The sequence below is a fragment of the Oncorhynchus gorbuscha genome, linkage group LG15 (assembly GCF_021184085.1).
Source record: "Oncorhynchus gorbuscha isolate QuinsamMale2020 ecotype Even-year linkage group LG15, OgorEven_v1.0, whole genome shotgun sequence".
NCBI lineage: Eukaryota > Metazoa > Chordata > Actinopteri > Salmoniformes > Salmonidae > Oncorhynchus > Oncorhynchus gorbuscha.
The window spans coordinates 26,994,377-27,017,840 of NC_060187.1; the positions used below are offsets into that span (position 1 = coordinate 26,994,377).

The following is a 23,464-nucleotide window of genomic DNA, read 5'->3' on the forward strand; positions in this document are numbered from 1 at the left end:
TAAGACTAAAAACACCAGCAAATCAGCTCTAAGGGAATTACATTTTGGAAATCAGTTCCAAAGTATTCCACGCATAGTGATACAGTAGGTGTGATTTTATACAAATGTAAGCAAGGTTTGCAATTAGTATATTTTAGTCAGTTTGGGGTTCTTACAGTCTGCAAGCAAATTACTTGTGATTATGTTCCGGCCCCCTGACCATCTCAAGAAAATATAATAATAATTGGCCCGGGGCTGAATCTAGTTGATGATCCCTGGTATAGAGCATAAATGAGAGATGACTACAGCCGGCACACCGAAACCAATTTGGCTATGATTTAATAATCAACACACAGTTGTTTGACAAAACATAAACAGAAGGAAAGAGATGTGTTACACAGTGCTATTTTTTGTTATGTCTGCCGCCACACCTTGCTGAAAAGTCAACAGACCAGAGAATCTGGGTAAGCTTGGTCCTGGAGGACATCTCAGTCAACGCAGCTTTTGTGTTACTTTTGACACCGCTGGGGAAAAAACAAGGGGACCTATCCATTATTACTGAGACAACACCCTGCCAAACTAAACCTTCAGATGTCCACCTGTGCTAAGATGGTCTTCAAAGAGGCCCTCAACATTCTGCTTTTACATCATATAGCATTATAATCTGATCTGCCACCCTCAACGCAATAATCTGATGCCAGATACGGTCCAGATAACACCAAATGGACATATTCAATTATATTAATTTAGGACTTACAGATAAACCTTCAAAATAGTATGAGCTCACTGGTAATACTGAACATTCACATTTGAATAAGACCCAGTTACAATGCTAAAATGACGGGATGGAAACTTAGCAGAGAAGGCTGCTGATAGGAGGATGGCTCATAATAATGGCTGGAAATGAAGTATAACGGCTGGAATAGAGACGTGTTTGAGACCATTCGATTGACTCCATTCCAGCCATTATTATGAGCAGTCCTCCCCTCAGCAGCCTCCACTGATACACAGTGGTAAGCTTGTTGGCTGCATTCAACTGCATTGGACAATTCTAGAAAGCTGCTATTCATGTTAACCTTTTGACAATATATATTTTGCATTCATCACTTCGGAAACGTCAAACAGATTTCTATAGCATTTCAGATTTCTAGAGCATGACTGCATAAAAAGCAGAGGTCTTGTGTATACTACATGTGCCCTCTTGCCTTCTTCTCCTGGTGCAGAAGCTGATCACTGGCTCCTGAAGCAGACTCTTCACTCGTCCCATGCATCTCCATATTGGTTCTTTTTCACTGTGGAGACAAAATAACCATACAGAGAATCAGACATACAGTCCCAGTCAAAATATTTGGACACCTACTCATTCCAGAGTTGATTTATTTTTACTATTTTCTACATTGTAGAATAGTGAAGACATCAAAACTACGAAATTACACATACGGAATCATGTTATAACCAAAAAAAGTTACATCAAAATGTTATATTTGAGATTCTTCAAAGTAGCCACCCTTTGCCTTGATGACAGCTTTGCACACACTCTGTATTTAAAAAACAAAACTTTATTTATATATTTTTTGATTTAACTACACAAGTCAGTTAAGAACAAATTCTTATTTACAATGACAACCTACACCGGCCAAACACGGACGATGCTGGGCCAATTGAGCACCGCCCTATGGGACTCCCAATCACAGCCGGTTGTGATACAGCATGGAATCGAACAAGGGTGTCAGTAGTGACGCCTCAAGTACTGAGATGCAGTGCCTTAAACCGCTGCGCCACTAGGGAGCCATTATCTTAACCAGCTTCATGAGGTAGTCACCTGGAATGCATTTCAATGAACAGGTGTGCTTTGTTAAAAGTTAGTGTAATTATACGACCAGCCCAAATAAATGCTTCACTGAGTTCAAGTAACAGACACATCTCAACATCAACTGTTCAGAGACTGTGTGAAATCAGGCCTTCATGGTTGAATTGCTGCAAAGAAACCACTACTAAAGGACACCAATAAGAAGGAGCGACTTGCTTGAACCAAGGAACACGAGCAATGGGCATTAGGCTGGTGGAAATCTGTCCTTCAGTCTGATGAGTCCAAATTTGAGATTTTTGGTTCCAAATGCAGTGTCTTTGTGAGACACAGAGTAGGTGAACCGATGATCTCCGTATGTGTGGTTCCCACCTTGAAGCATGGAGGAGGAGGTGTGATGGTGTGGGAGTGCTTTGCTGGTGACACTGTCTGGGATTTATTTAGAATTCAAGGCACACAACCAGCATGGCTACCACAGCATTCCGATAGCGATACCCCATCGCATCTGGTTTGCGCTTTGTGGGACTATCATTTGTTTTTCAACAGGACAATGACCCAACACACCTCCAGGCTGTTTAAGGGCTATTTGACCAAGGAGGAGTGCTGCATCAGATGACCTGGCCTTCACAATCACCCGACCTCAACCCATTTGAGATGGTTTGGGATGAGTTGGACCGCAGAGTAAAGGCAAATCAGCCAACAAGGGCTCAGCATATGTGGAAACTCCTTCAAGACTGTTGGAAAAGCATTTCAGGTGAAGCAAGTTGCGAGAACGCCAAGTGTGTGCAAAGCTGTCATCAAGGCAAAGGGTGGCTACTTTCAAGAATCTCAAATATAAAAATGCATTTTTATTTATTTAACACGGTTTGGTTTACTACATGATTCCATATGTGTTAGTTTTGATGTCTTCACTATTATTCTACAATGTAGAAAATAGTAAAAATAAAGAAAAACCCTGGAATGAGTAGGTGTGAAAACTTTTGACTGGTACTGTATGTCTATGCAATGTAGTTCACTAATGCACCCGGAATATTGTGTTTGTTTAATTCAACAATTATAAAAGGCTACATTTAAAAAAACATTTATTTAACCTTTATTTAACTAGGCAAGTCAGTTAAGAAAAAATCTTATTTACAATGACTACCCCGGCCAAACCCGGGCGACGCTGTGCCAATTGTGCGCCGCCCTATGGGACTCCCAATCACGGCTGGATGTGAGGCAGCCTGCATGGCTAATTATTGCTACAAACTAAAAAGCAAATGTTAGCGTATCTTTGATACATGTTCCTTGATACAGACCCCCTGCTCTGGCCAAAGACACTGATGTCCAAGTATGTGAGCACTGTTGTTGACACTGAATAATCATACCCCCATTGTAAGCACCATATGTAAATAGTCCCAATAACAACAGATCTCTGTGGGGAATGAATCACCATCTCTCTTCGGAACAGGTGTTTCAGCCGGGGACTTGAGCAGAATGTCTGCCTTTTGGGTCAGGGTAACCTCATAGTTCTCACGGTTTCTGCTTCGTAGGTCCTCGTACAGGGTTGGTCTCTTTTTGGGAGTCTCATCATCCAAGTAAGGAGGGACTAAAAAGGCAGTGAGGGGAGGAAACCTTTCAGAGAAAACTGCTATTCAAGGCGTCCGGCCAGGGACAATACAAAATCTGTAGAATTCCAACCACAGCTGATTCAAAAGTGAGATAATGTTCTCAAATGCTCTCTTTACTTAAACTAAATAACATTCATCTTGAAGACAATTCTGAGAATAAAACAAGGATGAGTGAGAGAGTATTATCCATGTCTGTAATAACAACATGTAAATCCTGATGTCCATACCTGGTTGGTTGACATCAGCTGCAGCTCCTGTGGGGTCAGACTCACTGAGGGGAGGGCTCAACAGAGCACCCTGATCACTATAGGAGAAGTCACTAGGGTAGCTGAAGGAGTCTGCTTGGGTGCGAGGTTCCGCCACTGACTGGGAGGCTTGTTCAAAAAAAGCCTGGTTAGGATCTCCCAACTCTGATGGGTTCTGAGGAGCAAACCTGGTTCCAATGAAAATGTAACTTGGTAAGATGTCAAAACATTAACCAGTTACCACAATGGGGAAAGGAGATTAGATGCAATACTAACTGTTGAGGGATATGACGTTGTCCTTGTCTTAGGGCTTCACCCAATGGGGAATTCTCCAGATTTTTGAACTTCTCCTGACATATCTTTGTGTAAGAGATCTTCCCACCAATGTACCCAAACAGACCAGCAACTGAAAATAGACACCACGCACACAAAAGTGAATATTCCCATAGACATGACACTGGTACATATACATACACATTTTGAATTACAGCAGGACACTGAAAAGCCTCATATTCAGCCTTCACTTACTAGCTACTTTAGGCAGGGAACCAAATCGTGGTGAGGGTGCAAGGACTCCTGAAAGGGAGAGATTGACTTTACTTTCTAACCCAATGAAAGGCATTAGAGGCTGATATTTGAATTACAATCTCACTGGACTGAGCATTAAACATACCTTTCATAACGAGTGCTTGAGCTACAGACACTGCCACAGCAGTTAATGGAAGGGCTGTGAATACATAATGGTGTGATTAGTGCATACAGAATCTATACATCCTTATAACTCTTTATTTCAACAATGCATGCTCAAAACACTTCAGTAGCTACAAACTTGAGTAAATGAGAAATCAGAGAGAAACAGAAGGGGTAAACCTGGGGTGTAATCAGTGGTTAAATTGGGATTTGGAAGGTCCGTAGTTGGTGGGCTCAGATGAGGGGATGATATAATGTACTAGCCTAAATATATACTGACAAAAAGCACATATCACAGTCTTCACTATTATTCTACAATGTAGAAAAAAGTAAAAAATAAAGAAAAACTCTTGAATAACTAGGTGTTCTAAAACATTTGACCAGTAGAGTACACAGTGGCAAGAAAAAGTATGGGAACCATTTGGAAATACCTGGATTTCTGCATAAATTGGTCATCAAATTTGATCTGATCTTCATCTAGGTCACAACAATAGACAAACAGTCTACTTAAACAAATAACACATAAACAACTCTGTGTTCATGTCTTTATTGAACACACCGTGTAAACATTCATAATGCAGGGTGGAGAAAGTATGTGAACTCCTGGATTTAATAACTAGTTGACCCTCCTTTGGCAGCAATAACCTCAACCAAACGTTTTCTGTCGTTGCAGATCAGACCTGCACAACGGTCAGGAGGAATTTTGGACCGTTCCTCTTTACAAAACTGTTTCAGTTCAGCAATATTCTTGGGACGTCTGGTGTGAACAGCTTTCGAGGTCCTGCCACAGCATCTCAATCGGGTTGAGGTCAGGACTCTGACTGGGCCACTACAGAAGGCATATTTTCTCCTGTTGAAGCCATTCTGTTGTTGTTTACTTGTGTTTTGGCTCGTTGTCCTGTTGCATCATGGTGCTTGCCTACGGAGCTGTGAGGGGAACGGCACCTCAGTACCTCCAGGCTCTGATCAGGCCCTACACCCAAACAAGGGCACTGCGTTCATCCACCTCTGGCCTGCTCGCCTCCCTACCACTGAGGAAGCACAGCTCCCGCTCAGCCCAGTCAAAACTGTTCGCTGCTCTGGCCCCCCAATGGTGGAACAAACTCCCTCACGACGCCAGGACAGCGGAGTCAATCACCACCTTCCGGAGACACCTGAAACCCCAACTCTTTAAGGAATACCTAGGATAGGATAAGTAATCCCTCTCACCCCCCCCCTTTAAGATTTAGATGCACTATTGTAAAGTGACTGTTCCACTGGATGTCATAAGGTGAATGCACCAATTTGTAAGTCGCTCTGGATAAGAGCGTCTGCTAAATGACTTAAATGTAATGTTAAATGTACTGCGAGGCTGCCTCCGCATTAGTAAGAGCATTCATACTTATTTTAGCCACACTCGCTACGTTCAGGCTCTGCCCTGCCCAACACAGGCCCAATTGCTTCTGCCAAATTTAAGGCCCGCCCTGCCCTGCCCTGCCCAAAAGCCGAAATCATTATGGACTTCCTCCGTTAGTAAAGCCATTAACTGTTCCTTCCTGTCACACGATCGCTGCGTTTAGCAGCTCTGCCAGAGATATTAGAGAAAGGAATCCCACTGGACCATGAATGGAAGAACGCATGGTTTTCTTTTTGTAGTCCGTAATTGCCTGTAGACCCTACCACATATGTCTTGTGACTGAGCCGTTGAATTATGACTCCACTTTGTTCCTAAACTGACATTTCGCTTGTTTGATTGCCTTGGAAGGAATAACTACACTGTTTATATTCGGCCATATCCCCAGACAACTTTCCATGGTTGAATGCAGTGGTTTACGCTTTCAGTTTTGCGCAAATGCCGCCATCTATCCACGGTTTCTGGTTAGGGTAGGTTTTCATAGTCACAGTGGATACAACATTTCAATGCACTTCCTTATAAACTCACTCACCAAGTCAGCGTATAAATCAATGTTATTCTTCGAGGCTTCCCGGAACATTTTCCAGTCTGCATGATCAAAACAATCTTGAAGCGTGGATTCCGATTGAGCAGACCAGTGTTTAATGGTTCTAGTTACAGGTATATCCTGTTTGAGTTTCTGCCTATAGGACATTAGGAGCAAAATGGAGTCCTGGTCGGATTTGTCGAAGGGAGGTCCTTGTATGCATTGCGGAGGTCAGTGTAGGAGTGGTCCAGTGTATTGCTCGCACGAGTGCTACAGTCAATGTGCTGATAGAATTTAGGTAGCCTTGTTCTCAAATTAGCTTTGTTAAAATCCCCAGCTACAATACATGCAGCCTCAGGATATATGGTTTGCAGCTTACATAGATTCCAGTGAAGTTCCTTGAGGGCTGTGGAGACATCTGCTTGGGGGGGGGTGTAATACACGGCCGTAACTAACATTATTTTGGGAGATAATGTTGTCGGCATTTGATTGTAAGGAATTCTAGGTGAGGTGAACAAAAGGAGCTGAGTTCCTGTATGTTGTTCTGATTATTCCATGAGTCGTTAAACATGAAGCACACCCCCACCCTTCTTACCAGAGAGAAGCATGAAGAGACCAGTTGGCTGTACCGACTCCGACAACATATCCCGAGAGAGTCATGGTTCCGTGAAACAAAGAATGTTACAATCTCTGTCTCTGGAAGGCAACCCTAGCCCTAATTAAATCCACCTTGTCGTCTAGAGACTGGACAATGGTGAGTAATATACCCTGAAGTGGTGGGTACGCCTTCAAGGTTTGACCAGGAGGCTACGCCATCTACCTCTCCTGCGGTGACGTTGTTTTGGGTCAGCCTCCGGGATTAGATCCAATGTCCTGGGTGGTGGTCCAAACAAAGGATCCGCTTTGGGAAAGTCGTATTCCAGGACCTCTACATCCGGCGTTACATGTGGGATCCTCTGGGGTGGGCCTGGGAGGGCATAGGCCCACCCACTTGTGAGCCAGGTCCACCCATGGCTGTGTTTATGCCCAGTCATGTGAAATCGATAGATTAGGGCTTAATTAATTAATTTAAATTGGCTGATTTCCTTATGTAGCCGATGTGAAATGGCTAGCTAGTTAGCAGTGGTGCGCGCTAGTGGCGTTTCAATCGGTGACGTCACTTGCTCTGAGACCTTGAAGTGGTGGTTCCCCTTGCTCTGCAAGGGCCGCGGCTTTTGTGGAACGATGGGTAACGATGCTTTGAGAGTGACTGTTGACGTGTGCAGAGCGTCCCTGGTTCGCGCCCAAGTCGGGGCGAGGGGACGGACGTAAAGTCAAAAAACGGTTACACTTATATGAACTGTAACTCAGCAAAACCTTTTCAATTGTTGCATGTTGCGTTTATATTTTTTATATTTGACGTTTTAAGCACTTCTGACACCATGTTATGATCTTAAAGCCAAAATTGGCTTGATCCAAGAATGTGGTAAGAGGCTGAGTATGGAGGATGTGACACAATTGCGGAGCCTCCGGAGGCATACAGAGTCCATATCGAGTGCTGTACCACATCGCTGTGCGCCTCCAAAATTGTTTTAAAATGCGGCGGGCTCTGTAAAGCTCTGCATTTACATGATTGGTTGAGGGTAAATGGGGGTGTGAGTTACTGAATAAACACCAACTTCCTTCACAACAGCTCTGCGCTGCTCCGCGAAGCATGAATGCCTTGATTTCTGCAGAGGCCGTAAATGCAGCTCAGCTTCAGAATGTTAGTGATCAAGTCATTGATACCTAGCGTTAACCCCATTTATAACGCTACCCTGTCGGGTAGCAGAACTCCATTACGGATCCCTCTGCATCGTTACAACATTTGTGACGCACGGCGCAATGCAGTACGCAGCTGTTTGGCCTCTACAAGCATCCGGAGGCACCGCGGTTGCGTCAAATGCTTGGTATGGACATTCCATATCGCATTGCCAGAGCAAGCATAAATGGGCTTTCATGCTTCCAGAAACATATAGCAAGCAATGCGTGTTAATTTTTAGACAGAGCGTCACGCTCTTAAAACTCCCTGTACAGAAGAAGCCTTCGTCCAATGACTTACGTGTAATGAAACAGAGTCATGATTAGGGCTTGGGAATAGGGTGCTATTTGGAACACAACCTTATGTTGTAGCATGACTTACATCTGTACCAAAAGCTCTCTTGGTTGCATTCCCGAAACACTCTCTTCTCCTCCTCCGTGGGAATGTAGGGTGCCCCAACTTGACTCTGTTATACAGGGTACAGAAATGTAGCAATTGTAATTAGCTAGATAACATATACATAGCAGATTAAACTCAACTCTGTCGTGTTCTACTTTTCCACTGCACTACATACGCCAGTCGTCTACTGTAGTGAGTGGTTGAAATGCGAACTTTAGCTAAATACATTGCATCGCGTAGTAGCGTTATCGACGATAGTATTACTACAGTACTACTTGATTAACTTGCTAATTACTCATGTTTGAGTTAGCGACTAGAAAGTGCTGTTGTAGCTAGCTCGGGAAAACTGTTTGTTTGGCAAGCCATTTTACTTTAACTAGCAAGCTAATCCGCAGAAAGCTAACTAGCGGTTAGCTAGCTACTGTTAGCTTGTTACTGTACCTGAGCCCCTTGTTGTTGTTGATCAGTGAATCCCATTGACGTTTGTGACATGACTAGAAAATAAATTGAGGCACTGAGAAAAATTTTCTACACCATTATTTCGAGGTTATGTGCATGTGTAACGGGAATCAATTGAAACTTCAAAAATGACCTCAAAGCAGGGAAGCTGTTGAAATCAGAAGGCGTTTGTCTTACGCAAAATCTGAGTGTAGACGTCACGCGTAAAGAAGCGTGCCCAGTCTTCTTCTTCGATGAGGTTTAACGCGGTTGACATCCAATAAATGTTGCATTACTGCCACCTACTAGACTGGAGTATACTTCCCTTATGCATTGCTTGAAAATAATTCAAATAAATAAACAAATACTCTACCATCTAACACTACACACTCACCACCCAACTCCACTATTTAACTATATATAGTCCTATCTCAGGCCAATCTCATTCCAAGCATCTGCCTCTAACCCTAGGAAGCTCTTTGCCACCTTCTCCTCCCTCCTGAATCCTCCGCCCCCTCCCCCCCTCCTCCCTCTCTGCAGATGACTTCGTCAACCATTTTGAAAAGAAGGTCGACGACATCCGATCCTCGTTTGCTAAGTCAAACGACACCGCTGGTTCTGCTCACACTGCCCTACCCTGTGCTCTGACCTCTTTCTCCCCTCTCTCTCCAGATGAAATCTCGCGTCTTGTGACGGCCGGCCGCCCAACAACCTGCCCGCTTGACCCTATCCCCTCCTCTCTTCTCCAGACCATTTCCGGAGACCTTCTCCCTTACCTCACCTCGCTCATCAACTCATCCCTGACCGCTGGCTACGTCCCTTCCGTCTTCAAGAGAGCGAGAGTTGCACCCCTTCTGAAAAAACCTACACTCGATCCCTCCGATGTCAACAATTACAGACCAGTATCCCTTCTTTCTTTTCTCTCCAAAACTCTTGAACGTGCCGTCCTTGGCCAGCTCTCCCGCTATCTCTCTCTGAATGACCTTCTCGATCCAAATCAGTCAGGTTTCAAGACTAGTCATTCAACTGAGACTGCTCTCCTCTGTATCACGGAGGCGCTCCGCACTGCTAAAGCTAACTCTCTCTCCTCTGCTCTCATCCTTCTAGATCTATCGGCTGCCTTCGATACTGTGAACCATCAGATCCTCCTCTCCACCCTCTCCGAGTTGGGCATCTCCGGCGCGGCCCACGCTTGGATTGCGTCCTACCTGACAGGTCGCTCCTACCAGGTGGCGTGGCGAGAATCTGTCTCCTCACCACGCGCTCTCACCACTGGTGTCCCCCAGGGCTCTGTTCTTGGCCCTCTCCTATTCTCGCTATACACCAAGTCACTTGGCTCTGTCATAACCTCACATGGTCTCTCTTATCATTGCTATGCAGACGACACACAATTAATCTTCTCCTTTCCCCCTTCTGATGACCAGGTGGCGAATCGCATCTCTGCATGTCTGGCAGACATATCAGTGTGGATGACGGATCACCACCTCAAGCTGAACCTCGGCAAGACGGAGCTGCTCTTCCTCCCGGGGAAGGACTGCCCGTTCCATGATCTCGCCATCACGGTTGACAACTCCATTGTGTCCTCCTCCCAGAGCGCCAAGAACCTTGGAGTGATCCTGGACAACACCCTGTCGTTCTCAACCAACATCAAGGCGGTGGCCCGTTCCTGTAGGTTCATGCTCTACAACATCCGCAGAGTACGACCCTGCCTCACACAGGAAGCGGCGCAGGTCCTAATCCAGGCACTTGTCATCTCCCGTCTGGATTACTGCAACTCGCTGTTGGCTGGGCTCCCTGCCTGTGCCATTAAACCCCTTCAACTCATCCAGAACGCCGCAGCCCGTCTGGTGTTCAACCTTCCCAAGTTCTCTCACGTCACCCCGCTCCTCCGTTCTCTCCACTGGCTTCCAGTTGAAGCTCGCATCCGCTACAAGACCATGGTGCTTGCCTACGGAGCTGTGAGGGGAACGGCACCTCAGTACCTCCAGGCTCTGATCAAGGGCACTGCGTTCATCCACCTCTGGCCTGCTCGCCTCCCTACCACTGAGGAAGTACAGCTCCCGCTCAGCCCAGTCAAAACTGTTCGCTGCCCTGGCCCCCCAATGGTGGAACAAACTCCCTCACGACGCCAGGACAGCGGAGTCAATCACCACCTTCCGGAGACACCTGAAACCCCACCTCTTTAAGGAATACCTAGGATAGGATAAGTAATCCCTCTCACCCCACCCCCCCTAAGTTTTAGATGCACTATTGTTAAGTGACTGTCCCACTGGATGTCATAAGGTGAATGCACCAATTTGTAAGTCGCTCTGGATAAGAGCGTCTGCTAAATGACTTAAATGTAAATGTAAACAGCCTGAAATGACTTGTTGGCCTATCCCTCTATACTGGTACAGATCTACTACTCACACCACTCCTCTCAGGATCCCTCCCCCTTGACCCATCTTCCTCTACTTTCTTCACTGCCTCAGCATACGACAACTTCTGTGCTACTCTAACCCTGGAAACCTCCACCTGCCTTTCTCACACTGGACATTTCTGATCCCCAGCCCCATGGGCACCCGTTTAATTAACACATATCACTACTTTCCCCAATGTTACACATTCCTTTGTCTCATGCCTTTCTGCACACTTCTAACACCTAGGAATCTCCTCCTACACACTGCTTCCACATTCCCATAAGCTTGACACCTGTAACAATGTAATGTATTCGGCACAAAAGTTCCTAGAGTATATAAGATATCCTGTAACATCACTTTGTCCAGCAACGGCTCAACATCAAAACACAAAAGAACACACAACTCTTACGCCATCCTGTCTAAGTCGCAACAAACGAAGTGCATGACAAACACTGGGAATCTTCCCCTTCGGTTGGTCAACTTTCACATTTATAGGTACCTTCTGTAGCTCAGTTGGTAGAGCATGGCGCTTGTAACGCCAGGGTAGTGGGTTCGATCCCCAGGACCACCCATACGTAGAATGTATGCACACATGACTGTAAGTCGCTTTGGATAAAAGTGTCTGCTAAATGGCATATATTATTATTATTATTTATTATTATTACAATAATCGTATGATTGAAGGTCCTAAAGTGTAAGGTCGGATGGGGTTGGGTGGGCTTGGAGGATGGGGGAGGGTCTTGATCACACCGATAGTGTTATTGCATTTTGGTACACCCGAAGTGCATTCATTTCCAATGGAAAGCTGCGTTTGCCTTGCGCAATTGCATTGCAGAGGCAATTGCAGTGCCTTCTGTGTGTTGCATACATAATATTTATCAAACTTATGCATCAAACTGTATGCTTAGATGTCTTGACAGAAATGGTAGCAGAAGGTGAATGTTGAACTTGTGTTGCACACATATCCAGATGATGCTGCATACCATTTTGCGTCATAACACTGTCGGTGTGATTGAAGCGGGACACTATATGTGATCAACCTGTCAATGTGAAAAGCACCTTACCGCGTCCAGTCTACTCATCGGAACGCCATCCAATCAATGCAGAGCTGTAAGATTGCCAGAGCCTGAACAACAAATAAAATAATTTATACAATGTAGGTGTAAACAATTTGAACCAATCATATAATGCAAAGGGCGGGGCATATTGCCAACATTTTGACAGTGGTACGCTCATTTCAGACAACACAAACCGCAAAATTGTTTACCAATCTGTCAACGAGGATAGTTGCTATAAGACGAGTTTAGATCTGTAAAAAAAATTAAAAGAGCGTTCCATAAAAATAACGGATGGGAAAGGAAGGTGAGGACACATACTGAAATATCTCATTTGCGATCCCAGCGAAGTTTCACTGACACTGTTGGAAAAAGCTATAATTTTAGCATGCCAGAGGAGTTGGATTGCTAGCAAACAAGCTAAGCGTACTTTAAAAAGGTAAGCTCGGCCGAGATTTGAAATACAAGGTCCTACCAAATAGCTAATTTATTAAAGTTAGCAGACCTAGCTTTTGGTAGCGAGCAGTTTGCCGTTTCGGATAAATTGATAAGCTATGGAAGTGCTTCGATACTAGCTAGCATAGTTGGGTAACGTTAGATATCTGTCTTGCTAGCTATGTGTTATTAGCTAACCATATCAGGATTTGGCAAACCCAGAAGTACTCAAATACTGGACAGGAAGGAAGCCAAATGAATGTTACCGTTGTCAGTTGGTTAACATTAACCAGCTCTAGCTAGACAGCCAATTAAAGGAAACTAGGCTGGCTAGCTAGTTAGTTATATCTAACGTGACCAACTCGCTTGCTAGCTACGACGTTGGCGATATTGAAGACACAGCACAATGGCAATCATAGCAAGCTAACTGTTGTTGGCTCATGTACAGTACCAATAATTTGATAAAACCCCCCTTGCGTCTTTTGTTTTGCCACTGTGTCTATCCGTTGATTTACGTCGTAGGTGTTCCTGTCACCATGCTATGCCACTGAAATTCGTTTTTGAGGAGGCAAGCTGCAATCACACAGGCGAGGCAAGTTAGAGCATGGTCAACGACCCTGCTTTGATTTGACTTTACACCTAACTTGGCAGGTAGTCTAATACTAGGATACAACTAACGTTACTTAGTGCGGTTAATCAGCAAATATCCATATACACTTGTATATTATACAGCTGTACCTTACTTACTCGGACATTAGTTGCCTTTGTCATGCCAATGTACCCCAAAGTTGTCTCCATTACCTATGTAGCCCAACAACCAGGAAAGGAAATCTTCCCCCAAAATATTGGATTCTCAAATATCATTGCTGGGTGTTTGCTCACTCTTCCTCTGTTCTGTAGGCATTATATTTAAAGTTAATCAGCACTGTAATAGCTAACATTCTGTGATTGCTCCTGGGCACAATTTATTCTGTGTGTAATTACGGCAAAGGCCAAATTGCATTTGTCCTGTTTAACAGCTGTTTTTGTCCACCTCTTAAATTAGGTCACATCCTTACAGCATCTGTGAAAACGGTGGCAGTACACACACTGCTCAGTAAAGATCAATCACAATATATTGGCAATAGCCTGTCCATTGCCTCTCTTTTGGTGTGTTTGTACAGCAAAGGGAGAATAGACACACAATGAGGAGTTTGTTCTTGTTTTCTGTAGCTGTAAAATGGCAACACAGAGAGAAATCTGGTCAGTCTGCAATGAACCAGGAGGTGGAGAGAGCTGAACCATTTCAGACCCTGGGGCCTTTGCAATACACTTCTCATCTGGAGAAAAAAGTCTGTGTGTCACTCCCAAATGAGTCAGGGCTCTACAGTGTGACCATTTTACTCGCAATAAATTTAGGAGCAGCAGTGCACCTAGAAAAATGATTCTGGTTGTATTACCTCAAATCTTTTTCATTGTGCCCCTAAATTTCATTTTGCGCCTACATTTTTCAATATAGGTGAACACATGCTCTTGGGGTACATGCTCTGAATAATCAGTAACCACTTGATCCAAGGACTTTGGTGCTTTTTGTGTTGTTGCGTAAACATATTCAATTACATCAGAGGCCAGCAGGCAGATGCAAAGGGTGAATTTCAGTTTGACATTGTCATTCACCAGGCCAGCCAATGTTTACCATTCCACTGTTAACATGTAACATCCTAGTGTTTAATGAAAGGGTCAAAGTATTAAAGCAGCTTTAAAAAAAACATGTTTTGCTTATCATTGCAATATTTAGATGACTATGGTACTTAGGCTACATCTTACATAAAATTGATGATAATGCTTACATCTTATGTAAAATTGTTGAATAAAATGGGTTAGATCACTGTCATGGTCAGGACAGAAGGCTGGTTTGTTGTGGTCATATTTAAGAAAGTGATGAACCCCCTCTCTGCCCCAACCCATACATGTCTCTCTGTGTGGTTGACTGATCCTCTCAACCTCCCCCTTCAGGGATTAGCCTCTGACTGCTGTCCAGATGTGTTCGCATTGTGCACGCACCCACTGGGCCTCTGCATAGGAATGGCAGGGAATCCTTCTAAATTGCAAAGGGGCATCTATCTGCGATTACCCAGGGCATAATTCCGGGGAATGTATGTTTTTGGGTTAATCCTGGAAGACATTAATGTCATTGAGTGAAGGGATGGAGCTGGTCTCTGAGTGGTTCCCCTGTCAAACCATGGATGTGTCTCTTCTCAGGATGAGCCAGAGGAGAGTCATTGGTCACTCTTATCACTGCATAGTGTGATGGTTAGGTTTATATGAGCCAGATAAGAGCTGTGCAGTCAAGCATTTCTCTTAATGAGTCTGGTGCCTCACTGTGTCTCCTGTCCCATCAGACTGACACTGTTGTCCCTTTCCTCTCTTACTGCTTTGTCCCTGTACTGACCAACTGACTGACTCTTTTGCACGTCTGCCATCTGGTAAAACAAATTAGACTTCCCAGTGTTTACCTTCATGGAGTTCAAGGCTGCACAAATATCGTTATCTTGCCTTGCTTGTTGTTGACTCTGTAACACCTGCATCTGGCTGATCTACGACCTCAACATTTCACCTACTGCCTTATCAAGAGCACTTACAGGAAACCCTGGATTTCCTGTGTGAACTATACAGCTATATTCTTATTACCTACTGAATTACAGCCTTATTTTTGCCTGCCTGGTGATGGTGAGACTGGATCTGTTGCCAAATTATCTGCTAAACCTAACTGAAAAGGTTGGTGGTGTGTCTGTTTGCTTGGTGCTAAATTATTAACCTGAACTGCTGCAGTCATTATCCGGTGGCAAAAATAAAGAACATGTTAAACTGCAAGCCATGCAAGTTACTCTGATTTTAAAGGTACTGCCGCTAAGCAACTTTAAAAAGAGGTTAAATAGCTGTTCATCAGACAAGCCCCCATCCTTTAGTTATAGTCATCCTAAAATGAGCAATCCTTTGTCTTTGGATGCATTCAAAGTGTTCTGTAATAATCAAATGTGAATTGAGTTCAGCTAGAAATAGCCTATAATGGGGCCTTACCGAGGCATATTATTTTTGGCTTTGGGTAGGGAGAACTGGTTTGGAGCAGGATAATTGATGTTTGGGACTGACTTCACCAAAGAAACCACCCGGTCCTCGGCCCAAGGAAAGCCAACTCCGTTCCTCTCTCACTGCATACAGAGTGTGCCTGTGTGTTTGGACTGGAGCTTTCAGGGGCTGTGTACTAGGTTTCACATGAGCTCTCTTTAGAAATCAAACTGGTTGTGAGGAAGAGCTTTCTAAAACACGCAAACAAGTGGTCCTGTTAGGGCAGTTGCATGAAGGCCTTATCTGTCAGGATAATCTAGTGTTCTGCTCCATACGACGGTTGTGATTACGCAGGAAAAAAGCCTTTCATTTAGTGCGGGTGTACAAGATATAGTTAGTTCTTATTTTGTCCTATTCGTCCCAGTCGTGACTGTGCACCAATGCTGAGATCTAGTGTTGCACAAAACATTCGATACTAGAACATGAAAAACGGTTCGGTACTAGAATTTGTTTCTTTCGGTACTTCTGTTAGATTTTATCCGTGATACACATTCATCGGCCAGTGTTAATTTCTTTATCAAAAATATTACTGAAACACAATTTTTTTGTGGCAAACACTCACTGTTGGTTGACGTTGAGACGGGTGTTTTGCGAGTACTGTTTAATTAAGCTACCAGTTGAGGACTTGTGAGGCGTCCATTTCTCAAACTCGACACTGTACTTGTCCTCTTGCTCAGTTGTGCACCTGGGCCTCCCATTATTTCTATTCTGGTTAGAGACAGTTTGCACTGTTCTCTGAGGGGAGTAGTACACAGCGTTATACGAGATCTTCAGTTTCTTGGCAAGAAACTGGAATAGCCTTCATTTCTCAGAACAAGAATAGACTGATGAGTTTCAGAAGAAAGGTCTTTTGTTTCTGGCCATTTTGAGCCTGTATTCGAACCCACAAATGCTGATGCTCCAGATACTCAACTAGTCTAAAGAAGGCCAGTTGTATTGCGTGTTTAATCAGAACAACAGTTTTCAGCTGTGGTAACATAATTGCAAAATGGTTTTCTAATGATCAGTTAGCCTTTTCTTAAATGATATAAACTTGGATTAGCTAACACAACGTGCCATTGGAACACAGGAGTGAAGGTTGCTGATAATGGACCTCTACACCTATGTAGATATTCCATAAAAAATCTGCTGTTTCCAGCTACAATAGTAATTTATAACATTAACCAATGTCTACAATGTACAGTGCCTTGTGAAAGTATTCGGCCCCCTTGAACTTTGCGACCTTTTGCCACATTTCAGGCTTCAAACATAAAGATATAAAACTGTATTTTTTTGTGAAGAATCAACAACAAGTGGGACACAATCATGAAGTGGAACGACATTTATTGGATATTTCAAACTTTAACAAATAACAACCTGAAAAATTGGGTGTGCTACTTTGTAGTGCCACCTTTTGCTGCGATTACAGCTGTAAGTCGCTTGGGGGTATGTCTATCAGTTTTGCACATCGAGAGACTGACATTTTTTCCCATTCCTCCTTGCAAAACAGCTCGAGCTCAGTGAGGTTGGATGGAGAGCATTTGTAAACAGCAGTTTTCAGTTCTTACCACAGATTCTCGATTGGATTCAGGTCTGGACTTTGACTATCATTGTCTTGTTGGAAGACAAATCTCCGTCCCAGTCTCAGGTCTTTTGCAGACTCCATCAGGTTTTCTTCCAGAATGGTCCTGTATTTGGCTCCATCCATCTTCCCATCAATTTTAACCATCTTCCCTGTCCCTGCTGAAGAAAAGCAGGCCCAAACCATGATGCTGCCACCACCATTTTTGACAGTGGGGATGGTGTGTTCAGGGTGATGAGCTGTGTTGCTTTTCGCCAAACATAACGTTTTGCATTGTTGCCAAAAAGTTCCATTTTGGTTTCATCTGACCAGAGCACCTTCTTCCACATGTTTGGTGTGTCTCCCAGGTGGCTTGTGGCAAACTATAAACAACACTTTTTATGGATATCTTTAAGAAATGGCTTTCTTCTTGCCACTCTTTCATAAAGGCCAGATTTGTGCAAAATACGACTGATTTGTTGTCCTATGGACAGAGTCTCCCACCTCAGCTGTAGATCTCTGCAGTTCATCCAGAGTGATCATGGGCCTCTTGGCTGCATCTCTGATCAGTCTTCTCCTTGTATGAGCTGAAAGTTTAGAGGGACGGCCAGGTCTTGGTAGATTTGCAGTGGTCTGATACTCCTTCCATTTCAATATTATCGCTTGCACAGTGCTCCTTGGGATGTTTAAAGCTTGGGAAATCTTTTTGTATCTAAATCCGGCTTTAAACTTCTTCACAACAGTATCTCGGACCTGCCTGGTGTGTTCCTTGGTCTTCATGATGCTCTCTGCGCTTTTAACGGACCTCTGAGACTATCACAGTGCAGGTGCATTTATACGGAGACTTGATTACACACAGGTGGATTGTATTTATCATCATTAGTCATTTAGGTCAACATTGGATCATGCAGAGATCCTCACTGAACTTCTGGAGAGAGTTTGCTGCACTGAAAGTAAAGGGGCTGAATAATTTTGCACGCCCAATTTTTCAGTTTTTGATTTGTTAAAAAAGTTTGAAATATCCAATAAATGTTGTTCCACTTCATGATTGTGTCCCACTTGTTGATTCTTCACAAAAAAATACATTTTTTTATCTTTTTATGTTTGAAGCCTGAAATGTGGCAAAAGGTCGCAAAGTTCAAGTGGGCCGAATACTTTCACAAGACACTGTATTTCTGATCAATTTGATGCTATTTTAATGGACAAAAAATGTCATTGTTTTTGAAAGAAAAGCACATTTCTAAGTGAACCCAAACTTTTGAACGGTAGTGTACAGTACATGTTTCAAGCAGACCACCATAATCCCTGTGCCCAAGAAAGCGAAGCTAACCTTTCCCTCAATGTGCACAAGACAAAGGAGCTGATCGTGGACTACATGAAAAGGTGGGCCGAACACGCCCCCATTCACATCGACAGGGCTGTAGTGGAGTAGGTCAAGAGTTGAAGTTCCTTGGTGTCCACATCACCAACGAACTATCATGGTCCAAACACACCAAGATAGTTGTGAAGAGGGCACGCCAACATCTTTTCCCCCTCAGGAAACTGAAAATATTTGGCATCGGTCCCCAGAGCCTCAAAGTTCTACAGATGCAATATCGAGAGCTTCCTGACCGGTTGCCTCACAGCCTGGTATGTCAACTGCTCGGCATCCGACCGTAAGGCGCTACAGAGGGTAGTGCTTATGGCCCAGTACATCTTATGGCCAAGCTTCCTGCCATCCAGGACCTCTATACTAGGCGCTGTCAGAGGAAGGTAAAAAAAAATGGTCAGACTCTAGTCACCCAAGTCATAAACTGTTCTCGCTGCTACTGCTTTATTGTTAATTTGTTTTACTTTTTGATTTTATTTTTTAATAAGATTTTCTTAATCTAAAATGCAGTTTAACAAATAGAGTTAAGTGCTTGTAAGTAAGCATTTCACTGAAAGGTCTACTACACCTGTTGTATTTGGTGCATAGACAAACATTTTGCTTTGAATAGGGCTCCAACAGGCCGCCCCTCTCTTGCCTTGTGAATGACATTGTTGGTTAAAGAGACGTCGTGCACTTTTATAAAATGAGCTTCTATGCAAATGTTGTTGATCAGTACAATAAAATAAGTTCCAAATGGGAAGGAAATTGATCGTTTGTCATCTGTAGCCCCAAGAAACCATCTAAAACAAGCTCAATAAATCAATGCATGCTCTAGAGTTCTTCAACGGGGCCAGAAAGTTTGCTCCAATCCAAAATGGACCTGGGGATTTCCCACCCTGACCCGAACATTAATATTTGTTTATACCCGTTCCGTATTAACCTGGTCGGATCCAGATCCGATCTGATGGAGGAAAGCAGCAGAAAATGTGTTTTTAAGCTACTTTATTAACCAGAGGTGATAAAGCGCGAGAGGGACAAATGTGCCGCTCTAGCGGGCTAGAGAGGGGCCGTACTGAGTGCGAGAGCTGCCATAGCTAGGATATTTATCAAATATGATTACATAATACCTGTCTTGGACTGCACCAAACCTGTACGAAAAGTTTGGTAAGCTAGCAAACATTAGCTAGCTAGGCTAACTGAGGCTGCAGTGTATGCGGTTTGTGATACTACAATTACAAATAACTCTAGAATATATTTAGTAGGAGCCTACATGTTGGTTGTTGGTCATTATAGCCTATCCTTTTAATTGTCAATTTAATTCCATCTTCCATTGATTAGATATCGCCTAACTTTTGCCACACACTGAGTGAGGCTCTATGACTGGAGCCTATTGCCGCTTTGATGACTTATGATCGGCCAACAGCAAGCTAAACATGCCACGCTCTACTCTCGCTCTACTCTTGTGAAAAGCAAGACCGCAGCAGCATAAATTATACAATTTCTCTCTTTCTCTACTGCAGCAGTCGCGTTCGGAAATGCACAGGCTTCTGGACAAGACAGTTATGTCTACTTTTATCAGTTCCAACCCAAATCTGTGACATTATTTAGAATTTTGGATTCGGACTAGAGGTCGACAGATTTTTAATCGGAATGGCCGATTTTTAATTAGGGCCGATTTTAAAGTTTTCATAACAATCGGAAATCTGTATTTTTGGGCGCAGATTTAATTATTATTTTTATTTATTTAACCTTTTATTTAACTAGGCAAGTTAGTTAAGCACACATTCTTATTTTCAATGACGGCCTAGGAACGATGGGTTAACTGCCTCGTTCAGGGGCAGAACAACAGATTTTCACCTTGTCAGCTCGGGGGATCCAAACTTGCAACCTTCAGTTAACTAGTGCAACGCAATAACGACCGGCCTCTCTCTCTCGTTGCACTCCACAAGAAGACTGCCTGTTACGCGAATGCAGTAAGCCAAGGTAAGTTGCTAGCTAGCATTAAACGTATTTTATAAAAAAAACAATCATAATCACTAGTTAACTACAAATGGTTGATATTACTAGATATTATATAGAGTGTCCTGCGTTGCATATAATCTGACTGAGCATACAAGTATCTGACTGAGCCGTTGTAGGCAGAAGCAGGCGCGTAAACATGAATTCGAACAGCACTTTCGTGCGTTTTGCCAGCAGCTCTTCGTTGTGGGTCAAGCATTGCGCTGTTTATGACTTCAAACCTATCAACTCCTGAGATGAGGCTGGTGTAACCAAGTGAAATGGCTAGATAGTTAGCGCGCGCTAATAGTGTTTCAAACGTCACTCACTTTGAGCCTTCTAGTAGTTGTTCCCTTTGCTCTGCATGGGTAACGCTGATTCAATGGTGGCTGTCGTTGGTGTGTTGCTGGTTCGAGCCCAGGGAGGAGAGGGACGGAAGCTATACTGTTACACTGGCAATACTAAAGTGCCTATAAGAACATCCAATAGTCAAAGGTTAATGAAACACAAATAGTATAGAGGGAAATAGTCCTATAATTCCTATAATAACTACAACTTAAAACTTTTTACCTGGGATTATTGAAGACTCATGTTAAAAGGAACCACCAGCTTTCTCATGTTCTGAGCAAGGAACTGAAATGTTAGCTTACTTACATAGCACATATTGCACTTTTACTTCAACACTTTGTTTTTGCATTATTTAAACCCAATGGAACATGTTTCATTATTTATTTGAGGCTAAATTGATTTTATTGATGTATTATATTAAAATAAGTGTTCATTCAGTATTGTTGTAATTGTCATTATTACAAATAAAAATAAATAAAATTGCAGATTTAACCGGTATCGGCTTTTTTGGTCCTCCAATAATCGGTATCGGCGTTGAAAAATCACCTCTAATTCGGACCAGCTTGGGTGCTGGATTCGGTCTCGCCATTTGGGTCCAGGTGGATCAGTGAAGGCCACTAGCATGCACACACTCCTTTTAGATATGCATTCACCTGTATTGTGAAGAAGCTTTGATTTACCCAGTTTATCAATGGATTTACCATTCAAATGAAGTATTACCCTTATGTTTATATAGTTTGGTAATTGATTCATTAATGCATACATGGATGTCTCTGAAAAATGTCAAATGTAACGCTGTTGAACGACAGATGCCCAACACTTGAACAGGGCAGTAGATTTGCTTATCTGTCTGGATCAAGTGCCATTCTGTGACTTTGGCTAATTTCATTTCTTTTTAAAATTTTGTTTTTAACCTTTTGTACGGTTTTGGTATTGAGTATCGCGATACTAAACCTGGTATCTCTATCGAAGTAAACATTCTGGTATCTTGACATTAACTGAGTTCGGGATGTTACAGTAACTTCTATCCACCTGCAGATGAGATCAGCATCCTAATTGACCTAGAAAACCCTGTGGTGTTTGTGTTTCAGGTTGGTACAGCTGAATGTGTTGGGCTTTGTTCAGGCTTCTTACTCAACCCACAAAAGCGTGTTCACCATTTTAAGCACGTCTCACAACTAGTGTGTAGTTCCGTAAATGTCCATGGTCATTATTTCCTTACCTGTGAAATGCATGACTAACTCTGTACTTACGCTGCTTGTGGGTCTATATATAGAGTGGGAGCTTAGTCTGTGGCTGGCTGGCTGTGTTGCTATACAGCCTCCAGTCTAGGAGGTCAAATGGGCCCTCGTGGGCTTGTTTGTCTGGTCACACATTTTGTTTCTGGAGTTTCTGTTGTAACAGGAAGTTAGATCTGTTATTCACAAGTATGTGTGTGAAGCAGTTATCTGTCAGAATGGGGCATCATTCCACCTTGCGTGTGTAAGTGTGTGTGTGCGGGCGTGTTTGTATTGCTGCCTGTCAAATACTGCTGAGGTTTTGTGGCGTAACGGGTGTTCCAACTGTTTCCATTGAATGTCTGTGCTGACCTTTCACTCTCTTTCTGACTGGCTGGTATGTGTTTGGTCGGTGACTCATTGGTCTGCTCATCTTCTCATGATACTGTATATTTTACACTGAGATGGCTACTATGGCCAGCCCTTTTCTGCTATCCTGATTTGTCTGTGTCACGGTTTCTTGCTGTTTTTCCAGTGGCTTATTCCATCGTTTTTGTAATATATATATTTTTTTATAACCGTTTGTATGATGACCTTATGTATACTGGTATTTGTAGTTTCACTTTACACGGAACAGAGTGTACAACTTACTTTTTACCCTGGGGTACATGACACAGGTGGCAACAGTGTGACTACAGAGGCAGCCTATATGAGGTGGGCTGGTGCTTTAATGTGAGCTCACTCACTTCAGCTTTTATGATTGCTGGATGGAAACTGTGTTAGTACTGTGTTGTGATGACTCTGATCACTTTTATGTAACTGCCTCTTGGATGGAGTGGGTAATCTTCAGATTACTGCTCTGCTCAATACTCAGGAGGAGGTTCTATTCCTGGCTCTGCCATTGACTGACCCAGCATAGCACCGCACTGGCTCAACCCGGGCACTGGCAGTATCCTGACCTGTGCAGCTTGACTGTTACTGGGAGACGCTATGCCCTACTGTCCCTGAAAGGTTACCCCACTCCCACTGGGATGGGGACTACGGTAGGGACTAGGCCCTGATAGGAAATGATGGGATGCTTCCTCTAAGTGCACGATTGATTGACTGGTGTGGTAACTAATGGAATGATTTGTGTTTCAGATTCTT

The 23,464-nt window shown here is 43.4% G+C and overlaps 1 protein-coding gene across 6 annotated transcripts; it reads right to left on the bottom strand.

Annotated features, from left to right (window-relative positions):
* Window positions 1–301: 301 nt before the first annotated feature.
* On the bottom strand, window positions 302–9,079 carry ociad1 (OCIA domain containing 1). 6 transcript variants are annotated; one of them, XM_046300587.1, is made up of 9 exons: window positions 8,871–9,079; window positions 8,412–8,496; window positions 4,315–4,368; window positions 4,170–4,217; window positions 3,918–4,047; window positions 3,624–3,829; window positions 3,303–3,374; window positions 1,185–1,271; window positions 302–503 (listed from the first exon to the last, which is right to left on the bottom strand). In XM_046300587.1, exons 1-8 carry the CDS (start codon window positions 8,919–8,921, stop codon window positions 1,234–1,236), a joined length of 684 nt encoding a protein of 227 aa, XP_046156543.1. In that variant the 5' UTR covers window positions 8,922–9,079; the 3' UTR covers window positions 302–503; window positions 1,185–1,233. The 6 variants fall into 6 exon arrangements, with proteins under 6 accessions (XP_046156543.1, XP_046156541.1, XP_046156546.1 ...); XM_046300585.1 differs by having other exon boundaries at window positions 3,219–3,374; XM_046300590.1 differs by lacking the exon at window positions 3,303–3,374.
* Window positions 9,080–23,464: the final 14,385 nt, after the last annotated feature.

Bases quoted from the DNA above. Each gene is read 5' to 3' on its own strand.
- ociad1 (XM_046300585.1), bottom strand. From the start codon at position 8,921: ATGTCACAAACGTCAATGGGATTCACTGATCAACAACAACAAGGGGCT. The intron at 4,369-8,411 runs GTAAGTCATGCT...ATGTATTCACAG, and splicing joins AGAGAGCTTTTGGTACAGAT to CCCTTCCATTAACTGCTGTG. The intron at 4,048-4,169 runs GTAAGTGAAGGC...GTCTATTTTCAG, and splicing joins TTCCCTGCCTAAAGTAGCTA to TTGCTGGTCTGTTTGGGTAC.